General features: G+C 30.0%; 1 protein-coding gene across 7 annotated transcripts in view; it reads left to right on the top strand.

The window, feature by feature from the left end:
- The window catches only part of DEF8 (differentially expressed in FDCP 8 homolog), a 43,978-nt gene extending 35,420 nt beyond the window's left edge, over positions 1-8,558 (top strand). For all 7 annotated transcript variants that reach the window (XM_076514634.1, XM_076514633.1, XM_076514636.1 and 4 more), the window contains 2 exons: positions 1,995-2,104; positions 5,384-8,558. In XM_076514634.1, the coding sequence (XP_076370749.1) occupies positions 1,995-2,104; positions 5,384-5,465 (192 nt within the window). In that variant the 3' untranslated portion in view covers positions 5,466-8,558. The remainder of the gene's footprint in view (positions 1-1,994; positions 2,105-5,383) is intronic.
- The last annotated feature ends 3,696 nt before the right edge of the window (positions 8,559-12,254 follow it).

The raw sequence follows: 12,254 nt of genomic DNA, 5'->3' as shown, positions 1-12,254 counted from the left end.
CACATTAACTTAACATTTAATATGTGCTGTATATAGATATACTGTGATTTCTATCTTGATTCATTTGTTAATTAAAATGTGTTAGAAGTACTGGTTTGAAGAAATAATTTTATAAAATTAGTATACTTTTAATGTTTGTGTGATACTTGTGTTAAACAAAGGTAATTTTTCAGTTTTTATTCATAAAATAAATCTTTGACATCAATTTATGATGTTGTATTCTGTCGTTGGTGAGATTAATAATGCTCAATTTACATTAAATGATAGATAAAATAGATATGGGATCCTATATACAAATTTAACCTTTTCTGCACTGTAAAGCAGCTTACAAGTGATGAGTATGATATAGTTACATATCAATTTTCAAAATTCAATTAAAGATAATTCAAATTATTTCAGTTTACTTTTTCAAAACTATTTTTTTAGAATATGGTGGTTTAGCAGTTTGTAATATTATTTTAGTGCAATTCACAAAGAAAAAACAAAAACTGTATGAACTTGCATGTCTGTACAGCTTCGAAGAACCCCTTTCTGAACATAACACACAAAGAATGTTGCTTCTCTTCCAAAAGCATGAATTTATTTCATCCATGAAGAAAATCATGTAATAATAACCTTAAATACATTCTCAAGTGACAGTTATTTTTTAGCAAATATGAACATAAGTTTTTAAGAAAAAGCTTTATGAATATGTAAATGATAAGGACTGGCTTTAACTTTTTTAATTTAATTTAGTTTAGAGTATGGAACAATTAAGATGAACAAACAGATCCAACATTGTCCCTAAATGTTATATTACTTTGGTTTTAGGCTAACTTGTCATTCCCACCTTTCATAGTTTGTGATCAAAACTATTAATGATGTACCTATGTTTTAAAAATTGCTGCAAGCAAAGTAAAGTTTAGGTAACAGAACAGAGCAGATTATAAGCACCTTGGGGTCAATTACATAATTACATAACTTTTAATGAGGTATTTATGATTTCATAGGAATATGACAAGACCCATCTCTTCTAGAATAGAACAGGTGAATGTAGTGAGAAGTTTAGAAGATTTAAAATCAAATCACTGATAACTAAAATGTTTTTAGTTTATTTGAACATTCTTTTTATTTTTGAAAACTAAAATATCTTTGTATTAGATTGTATTCATTGGAAAGCTGTAGAAGTTTTATTGTTTGTCAGTTAAGCCTTTATTAGTATTTACTTCTCATCAGAGCAGGCTACCCATTTGTATCAAAAATGAAAATTAACCCAGTAGGGAGTATAGATAATTAAATGTACTGTCCTGACTTTTATTGTTGAATATTATTGTCAAATTAGTGTATTCAAACAATACACAACTAAAATAGCTTGTATTAAAAAGTAATTTTTATATGTAAATTGATTTTGCTCAAGAATATTGTTAGTGAAAAATATTTTCATAGCCCAAGCTGATAAGTGTAAAAAACCAGGTTTATGGTCACTGATGAATCTTTGTTAGTTTTAGATGTAGACATGTTTTTGTGTTATTACTTTAATTGCCAAAATAAAGTATTCAAATTAGTATATTAATGGATGCCACTAAGATTGAAAATGATTGGGTATATAAAATGGAATATTTTCTTAATGTTAGTGTTTTTTCAAAATGATTTCTCCAAACATTGTTTGGAAATCTCCAGGCATATAAAGTTATAGTAAGTCAAATTACTTTTGTTTTTAATCAAACAAAACTAGATACCTTTTTAGTATATTGTTTTTGAAGTTCCATCTGTAATTTAATTATTTCTACTGTGAGAAGGTGTAAAATCAAAAAATATTAGTGGTATTCCTGCTACCTGGAAGGGGTCAAATTTTATTTTTGTTGTTTCATAGTGAAATATACTGCATAATTTGGACTATTTAGACTAGATTGAAAATATTTTGTAATTTTGTTTTTCAAGAATATTTTTGTTCAAGAATAAAATTGTGCAGACCTAACTGGAAGCAGTAGCTAAGCTGGATTCTTAACTTTCAGGGTTGTAGAGGAAAGGGGTTTATCTGTGAAGTGTGCAAGGAAGATGAAGTGATATTTCCTTTTGAAGATCGAACATCATCTTGTACTCAGTGTTATACAGTCTTCCACAAGTAAGTTTATTTACTATTCATGGATACATGTAAATATATCTACGTGACAGGAGTGTTACTGTTCTGATATATGCAAGAATGTGCTGTTTAGTCTCTGTTCTCTCGTTGTCTAACATGTAGGAGTACTGTTTGGACACTGTTTTTGTAGTCCATTTCAGTCATTTATAAAATTTGCAGTTCAGTTATTACCTAAAATTACCTGAAGTTCACTTGTATAAATAGTTACTATTACTTTACCACTTCTATTCGTAAGTACCAGTTTTTCAGTGTATCGTTTAAAATAGTTACCACTCTGACACTGAACAGGCTGTGTTTTGTGTTTTTCTTTTCTGTGACCATTTGTCAGAAATATCCAATAGAAAAATAATTTAATCCTCTGGTTATATTATTTTTCATGATATTTTTGGTTTTAAATAAATTTAGACATTATGACTACAAAAAATTTCTGCATCAATGTTGAATTTTTTATAAACATTTATAAGAAATAATGTAGTTGGTAGCACTGTGGCATTTAAAGTTTTGAATGGTAAAGTTTGAACTACAAAAACTTAGGTTATTTTAGATCTTACTTATGAAACTGATTTTAATGTTTTATAACCCTGTGGTAGCTACTTGGATTATTTTATGGATTTCTTTCGTTCTGTTTGGAAACATGGTATAAACTATTTAAAAAAAGTTATTGCACATTATGGTGTGGTTTTTAAATAGTCTAACAAGGCATGATTGATTTCAGAATTGTAATTAGAAGCTGGTATCTTTTGAAATTACTATTAATAATCTTGCTAAAACAAGCTATTTTGATTGTCTTTGCTTCTAAATGTTAGCTGTTCTGATGATTTAACATTTTTTATTTAAATCCCCTAACATACTAAAAAGTGGAAACAATAAAGACATTTTAATGGAATGTTAGAACTAAATAACAAGTTTATAAAATCATGTTACTGTTGCACATTAAATATTGTTTAAAATACCACACCTTTTAAAAACTATATTCTTACAAAATGTTAAACAGTGACAAGAAGCTGAAGTTCATGATAGGACAAAACCTCAACCATTTTATGCTTGTTATAGGTTTCATATTTTAAATTACTAAGCATATGTCAAAGAAATATGGCAAGATTTAATATCTTGCATACGAAAGCATTGTACTGTTAAGTAAAAATCTTAAGATTTGTTAAGCAAAGTTTCTGGCGCCTTTTTTCGTTTCGCATTTTGCCTGCCAAACGTGCAAAGTAATTTTCATTTGAAGATTAAAAATACTTTTATGCATTAAATAAATGTTCAAATTTCAGATGCAAAATCTTTTATAATGTCCACATAGCTACCAAATGTTTATTTATTTAAGAAAATAACTTAATTTTATCTGTTATTTTCAATAATGAATTTGTGTAGATTTGATAGAATTGACGTATCTGATATCCACCTTAAAGTATTAAGAGACAAATATATAAATTATGCTTCTTTTCGTCTAAAATGACTTATAACTAAAAACTTGAGACTAAATAGCTTAAATCTCATGACACCATATATTTATTTATACTGACCTTTCAGCTGTGCCTGTTACAATGACTTAGCACATGTGCCAAAACTGACTTCTAGTCTTTACAGTTACCCTGTCTTGGCTGTGTTTTAACAGGGTAGTATTTTTCAATACTTGCATTTCAATTATTATTCATATAGATTATTTTTTTTTAGAAATACGTTATTAGACTTGTCTTAAAATATAAAACAGTAAATAAAGAAATAAAGCAAATTTTCTTCTAGCTACAACCTTTGTATTCTATTGTTGCTTGATGTAGGTTGTTAACCTTTTTAAAGTTTTGTACCTGGAGGATATAAAACAAACTTGTTTTTTTTTTTATAGGTTTTACATATAAAATCGTAAGTTACTATACCACTACTTCAGAATTCCTTTATAATTTATCAAACTTAGGAACTAAGCTGGTATTTCAGTCAAAAATAAAATATAAAATTTTGAGCAGACTAAGGACACAACATACTTAATCTTGGTTTGGAAGAATGAGGTTGTCTTCTAACAGATTAAAATGGCTAAGAAAACCACTTGAAACAGTGCTGCAGTCAACCTACCATATGTCACAAAAATCATCACTTAACCATGGTTTTTAATATTCACCTTGAAATTGAATAATGTATAATATACAGTTTGATACCAAACTTATTGACATCAATTTGTGAAATAGTTATTGAATAAACTTTTGAATATGTACTTAACAAACATCATGACATGACTTAGCACATGACCTATGTAGAAATGGTTAATATTTTCATTTAACCTGTTTGGAGACGTTGGGAATCAAACTACAATGTCATAAAGAATTATCAACAGTCTAACATTTGTCAACTATTCATTTTGTTTAATTAATCAAAATATACAAAGTACATAGGCTTAAATGAAGGCAAAGAAACAGTTCTAGAAGTTCCACATGCTTTCAGATGTTTCTTCACATTTGTATTTGTATTATTATGAAAGTAATTTTATTGAGTGGCAGCACTACTTCAGCTGAGTTTAATATAATGTTGCATATTTATAATTCATTTATTAAAAATGTAACTCCTTTTTCAAAGTTTGTTAGTCACGTATCTACAGGTATTTATGTAATTAAACACGGTAATATTTACTTGGTTTTGGGAGTTTTGCATCATGGTTGTATGAAGTCTGATATTGTTTTAAAGACAAAAAGAGAATTTCCTTTTTCAGTGTATTATACTCTCATGCATAACACTAATATATAATTCCTGTGAAAAACTGTCATCACTGCTTAGAAACTAAATCAGTGTATGCTGTGTTGACATTTTTTTCTATTCTTTAATAAACATGTCTTCAGTGTTAAATAGTGTTCATACTAAAGAGAATATTGTAGTGGTATAGACATGATATTTTCATGTTCAATTATAATAGTTTTTCTAAACTAATTTCTTTTCATTTGTAAATACTTAGGCCTACACTTATAGAAATGTAACTCATTATTTTGCTTAATGCTTTTATATGATTAAGAAGTTTTAATTTAAGAAGTTGTAAATGTTTATGGATAACAAATATATAGCCTTTTCTTTTTATTCTGTTATTTAGTAGATGTCATTCTGGAAATTTATAATTTGTGATTTCTCTCACTCACCATAAACATTTTCTCTTGTGCAAATCTTTCTTTAACTATGTATTCTGTTGGATGTTCTTAATTTCATTATTATTTCAAGTTCAGGTTTCATTGATTTTAAAAACATGTATAGTTTTTAATTTCATAACTTTTTCCTTCCCAGAGAATGCTATATGAAGAGGAAAAGCTGTTGTCCAAAGTGTGAGAGACGAGCAAAACAGAATTCTCAGTGCAAAAACGTCTAGTTCGTGTGTCTCTCAGATTTTGCTAATGCTTCATCTGTAAACAGATTGATTTCATAAGTCATCTAGTTATAAGTACCAAGTCTTCTCATCTGTAAATATAAATCTGATATTGGATAGTTGTATATTTTCTCAAGACCTTGTTTTTAGGTATATATACCTGTAAATAAACTCTGTATGCAAACATTTCTTGTTAACTGCAGTTTGTCTTTTTTGTAAAAGTAGTCCTAAGGTAAACATCATATCTGTGGAAGGTTTTTCTTTCTTTAGACCTGAACATTTGATATTTCCATATAGTAATTTGTGGTAGAAGCTGTTTCTGGAAGACTACCAGTTCTACTTAGGAAACTTTCTTATCAATACATGTGAAGTTACTACAGTTAAGAAACGTACATCATTTGAAGATGTGCATCTCTCTCTTTTTACAAGTGCTTTTATATGTTAATTATTTTTATACTATTATTTTAATGAACTTTTTAATTGCTATAATGAGTTAGATTTAGTATCTTTTTATTCTAATTGAATACCTTTTATTACACAAAAGCCACCTAATTTCTTGTTGGTTACTGCAAATCGTTAAATTGAATCATGGGTTAATATTAGGTGCTAGGTTGGTGAGTAATTTTGGAAACGTTTTTTATAATACTAAACAAAATATTTATAGAAAAGTATAGATTTAAAATTTGGTGCAATATGTATATATAATAGAACTGCATGTACTAAATTATAAAGTAACTGATGTGTGTTTGTGTACTTTGTACTGAATACTGGCATGAAAGTTTTCCAGGAATTCTCTCCTGCACTGTACTTGTACTCAATTCCATGTAGGATACAAGTATAATTACATTGTTAGAAGTGTATGCAATTTCCAGTGCTTTCATATACAATTTTGTTTTGAAGATATAGGTTTTAAACTTTTTGATTGTGAAACATTGAGTTTCAAGTCTACATAAATCAAACATTTTACTTTCACATTTGAAAGTGTTTACTGAAATTTTGTGGTTGTAATTTTGCAAAAAAGTAATTAATACTTCAGCAAAAATTACTTATCTTTAATAATATTCAAAAGTAGTCAATCCTTTTTAGTACAAAATATTTATTCTGAAAAAAAAATTTTCTCTTAAATAGTTTAAATACTAATTAGTATGCATGTGTATATATATCATTTGGACTTAGTACTCCAAATGTCTCACTTTTTTTGTACATTTATTATCTTAACTATATATGTCTTCAGCACTCAATTTGTTAATCCTAGTTTGTTTTACTGACATTGTGGAATTACAAATAAGACTTCTGTCAAATGAGCTTTCTTTGATGTGATTCAGAATAATGTGAATTTGTGTATTATAAAGGTGCCTTGAGAATAAGTAGTACTAACCTAAAGAAAGATAGAAATTATTAATAATATGTTCAAATGAGTAAAAACACTGGGTAAAATATCTACTTATGATTGAGGAAGGACCCATAAAGTGGCAAAATTTCAAAGTCATTGTTTTCCAAAACCTATCAATTTAGAGTAACTATGTTAAAGTTCCATTGCAAGTTGTGTGAAGGAATTATAATTTTATTATGTACTGTCTTCTATGTAATTGTATTTCTGTGCATGTTTGTTATTAATGTGCACAAATTAATAACAAATTTATACTTTTAATACTTTACAGTCTTAATAGGTGAATTATGTCTCTCAATGTTTTTGTAAACATAAATTATAAATGTACTTGTAGATATTTTTTAATGGAAAATTATTTATTCTCTTTTATGGGATTTTGGTACCTTATGAAAATGTAATTTAAAGGTTTATAAGGGGTGTGACATGACTTACATGATGGGTTGTCCATCCAGTTTCATATCCCTACAGATTCAAATTTTGGGGCAACCTATAATAGAAGAATTATCAAAAACAAAAACTATCAAATAATTAGACAAGAAGGATGTTTAACACACTAAATCAGCAAGAAGGAATTACTTAATGGTTTATTCAGTGTGGACAATATGTATTAACTAATACATGGTCTTTTGTTGTTTTTTTTTGGACTACACTTCTTATAGCTAACTTATGGATAAAAATTTATAACCAGCTATAACAGTAGAATTTAAGCACTTCTCAAAGAACTTGTTATTAAGGAAGTGCCTTGAAAAGTAAAGGTTTTAAAAAGTACAAGTGGTAAAGGATAGAACTTCATGCTCATCAGTGAGAAAATCAGTACGAGTGACACTGATTAAACACTTAATATAGGGTAAAACTAACAGAAGGTAAAATAGAAGCCCAGTTTCAGCACTTGAATATCTTTCAGCTCATGGTGTTGGTTATAATGATTGTATTAAGTATTTCTATTGTTAGATATAGAAATAAGGTTAATACAGTTACACTCAAGATAAATTTTATTGTTTTTGATCTGTTATAAAGCAGCAACTGAACTGGTAAAACTACTCATTATATTGTATAGTTAAGTTTAATAAATTTTGCTTTTGAATGAATTGCTTGTATAGGTTTCAGTAGCAGAATTTGTCCAGTACATGTTTTTAAAGTGAATCTTATATACAATGATAGAGTAACTTTGTTGAGACAAAGGATAATTACAAACTGGTTGGTTTTAAAAGTATTAATAACTATTAAGAGATTACAAATACAAAACCATGTAACTTGATCAGTTTTAAATGGTGGACCTTTCTTCATCAGTGGTGAGTATTGCCAGCCTGCTTCTGATGGGGAAAAAAAGTCCACCTTTTTAAAGGTGCTCAGGCTATGTGGCTTGGTATTTTTGTGTTAAGATGATTTTCTTCTTTTTTTTTTTTTAAATCTATTTGTTTTCCCCACATCATGAACATATTCGAGGTTTTTTACACAGAATTTATGTAGCACATTTTTGCATTAAATATATTGGAAAAAAATATTTTCATGGATTATGTTAAGAATAATTTAAAAGATTTAAGTTGGAGTATTTTAACTCCAGTGTATTAATCTATTATGTGAAACTCCATTTATCTTTTATTTACGCTAGTTATATGTACATTAATGTAAATTCTCTGTAATAATAACCGTTCACATGTTTTGTATATTTAACCATGTACAGTATCAGTAAACAAAATTCACTATCTGCCTTGTGTGTCAACTTAATGTGCGTAAAGTTTGTTTGTTTTATATTAATTTTTAGGACGTAGTAACAACCTTTTCGTATTGTGCTTCTACCACGGCCATAGTTAAACCTAAAAGTCGAATTACTCATTCTTTCCTAATGAGGTGACTAATCTTTATTTTAACATGTCTGTGAACTGTTAAGTTAATTTCAATGACTGTGCATATTACAGTATATACTTAAGTGTGTGTGTGTGTGTGTGTGTGTGTGTGTGTGTCTGTGTGTTCTAGAATAAACCTTTTTTATATCTGAACAAGCGGCCAAAGGCTAGTAAGATGTCAGCCTGGCCATAATACCTACTACTAAATGTGGTTTCGTGTAATAGTTCTCACAGTGTAAAACGTCTATATTGACATTTAAACCTTAAACGTTTGGTACAAAGAGACAGCAGATTAGTAGTGTGCAAATTTGTCATTTTTAAAAATATATAAAGTTTGGGAATTTTACTTTATAATAGTGTAATTAATCGGTCGTTTACTAAGATGTCACATTAGTGCCCTTGTAAATTTAGCAAGTTACACGGATTTTGTCCATATTTAGTTTTTTGTCATTGCCAGCTTGATTTTAGTGCGCACCAAAGAGAACCAAGTAAATTATATGGTATTTATTGTGCCTACTTCAGAATTTTGGTTACAAGATGATGCTCCATATTTTGTTCATAGTTATGGAAGCTTATTTTTCCAAATGTTGAAAACAATGTATACAATGTGGGTAAGAGCATTTTACTCGTAACTCATATTCAAAATAGTAATACCTTCTCATAATTAGAACGTGACGTTAACGCCGGAATATTGGATTCATTCCTGGCGATATTTGTGATGCAATAGTAGTGCATCTATTAATTTCCAGCCCATTTTAAGATACCAATCAGCATAACCAGGTGGTTGGAGCGCTCGAATCGCAATATGAGTCGCGGGTTCGAATCCCAAGCCAAACAAACATGTTAGCCCTTTACGCCGTGGGGACGATATAATGTAACGATTAATCTAACTCTTCGTTGATAAAAGAATAGCCCGAAAGTTGGCGGTGGGTGGTGACAACTAGCTACCTTCACTTTTGTCTTGCATTGTGTAAATTAGGGATGGCGAGTATGTTTGGTGCGACGGGGATTCGAACCCGCGACCCACAGATTACGAGTCGAACGCTTTAACCCACCTGACAATAACGGGCCACTACGAAACTAGGAATGTCAAATGATGGGACAAGCACAGTTCCACGGTCAATAGTTTAAGGTTATTCTTTCCCGGTTGCATCTTTATTGTAAACAACGAAAACAAAAAAAAAAAAAAAACGTTGAAAGAACTTATTGGAGAAGAAAAGTGTTGATTCTTGGAGTTTAGTGTGTAGTAAATACGTTTTACTGTACAGGTAAATATAATTTGTATTTTTTTGTTGTTACATTCTTAGTAGTCTGTTATGGAGTAGCAGAACGTTCATAGGTAGCGATACTTTTATATGCAAAAACGGCTCGTTTGGGTTCTCAACCCAAACGAGCCGTTTTTGCATATAAATTTCTCAACAAGTGGGTTTCTCGAGATCACTGAGGTAGCGATACTGATGAGTTTAAATGGAAATAACTCGCAAGTAATTCGTTGCTCTGTTTCATTGGGGGGGGGAGGTTATACATGACAAAACGATCTCTTGGTATTTTACGCCACAATTGTTATTATCCATTAAACATATAAATCTATAATTACAATGTTAAATGTTACTAATAATTTCAAATAAAAAGTTACAATTTTCCATGCAATATCTGGTGACACTTATGACAATCACTTTATCGAAATAAATGTCGTGACATCCAATTGTATTCGAAAAAAAAACTTGTGCCTAAATCAGGATAGTTGAGAATGAACGTTATTTCTTGTTCAAAGGTAAATCTTAAAATATTAGGATTGTCATAACTATTTTAATAATATTACCTTACTGCTTTTCTGTATATTTTCAATTCTAGCTGATGGAACTCATTTAGGAAACAGTTATTTAACGGACAGTGTTTTCATTAAATCCTTAACTACCTCATTACATGCTAATTGTATAATCTTAAGGGGAAATTACTGGGTCTTTAAATTCAAAGCCAAAAGATTGTAAAATAGTTAGAATATTGTTCATTTCGTGCTGTGTTCTGTCATCTCACTTTTCTGGAAAAAGTCCTATGCCCTGTGCACACAGTCGGATAATGTTTATTTACTGAATAAAACAGTGTAACTGAGCCAGCTAATTCTGATACAAACCGAAGTATAAATAAGTGAAAATACGTCCTTCTACCTCCCTTACGGCGAAACGTCCAAAAACAGTTGTCTGTGTTGCATCTTCGGATATTCTTAGTTATCATACGAAAAGGTAGAGAAGAAAAGGCAGTTAATTTAGTGATGGATGTAAACACATGCTCACGCGTGAGAAAGGTGGTCGTGCCATCTAGTGTTAAAATACAAATGTTTATTAATTACGAATCCTTTCTTGTTTTTGTAACGTTTTACGAATGAATACCAATATAACAGTGACGAACTTGAATTAGAGTAAGTAAAAGTATTGTTTGTTATAAGAAAAGAAAAATAAAGTTTCCATTACCGATAACTAATAAAATCACAACAAAATATAAAAAATGTAGTTCATTTTTATTTACAGTAATTGGGCATGTATATAAAATACGTTCAGTTAATAAAAAAAAGTTTGTTTATTTTGAATTTCGCGCAAAGCTGCCCGAGCGTTATCTGTGCTAACCGTCTTTAATTTAACAGTGTAAAACTATAGCAAAGCAGCTAGTCATCACCACCCACCACAAAGTCTTTGGCTACTCTTATTGGTGAAAAAAGAACATAACGCTCCCATAGCTACAAAACAAAAACTGAGGCTATTTGGGATACCGGTCATTATATTTGTTTTTTTTAATTTCGCACAAAGCGACTCGAGGGCTATCTGCGCTAGCCGTCCCTAATTTAGTAGTGTAAGACTAGAGAGAATGCATCACCACCCACCGCCAACTCTTGGGCTACTCTTTTACCAACGAATAGTGGGATTGACCGTCATATTGTAACGTTCCCACGGCAGAAAGGGTGAGCGTGTTTGAGCATGTTTATTTACTGAATAAAACAGTGTAACTGAGCCAGCTAATTCTGATACAAACCGAAGTATAAATAAGTGAAAATACGTCCTTCTACCTTCCATACGGGCAAACGTCTAAAAACAGTTGTCTGTGTTGCACCTTCGGATATTCTCAGTTATTATACCAAAAGGTAGAGAAGAAAAGGCAGTTAATTTAATGACGGATGTAACACGCTTGGCCAGGCCGGGCGCCGATATTATTGAACTTTTTGCATGGCTTTTATTATCTGTCCTAAAATATCGGTGAAGCACTAAAATGAAAAATGCGGAAACGGAGGCAGGGGTAACTTGGATTATTAGTGCTTGTTTTAGCTGTTTTTATTACTTATTGTAATGCTATCTAATTTTTGTGTCATGAAAACAAACATTCTTTGCTTAAGGTTAAAGTGTTAAATGTTTTAAGCTAAAAAGACATGAGGAGAGGTTCCACTGAATAATCCTTGTTATTGGAATGAAACCGGTACAGTATACAATGAACTCTGTATTTATATACCCGACGTAAAAGAAAATGTATTAATACTAGAACTTATGAAACACGAAAATGTTGATT

This window comes from Tachypleus tridentatus, chromosome 7, assembly GCF_004210375.1.
Source record: "Tachypleus tridentatus isolate NWPU-2018 chromosome 7, ASM421037v1, whole genome shotgun sequence".
NCBI classification, from domain to species: Eukaryota; Metazoa; Arthropoda; class Merostomata; order Xiphosura; family Limulidae; genus Tachypleus; species Tachypleus tridentatus.
This window is presented reverse-complemented; position numbering and strand designations above follow the sequence as displayed.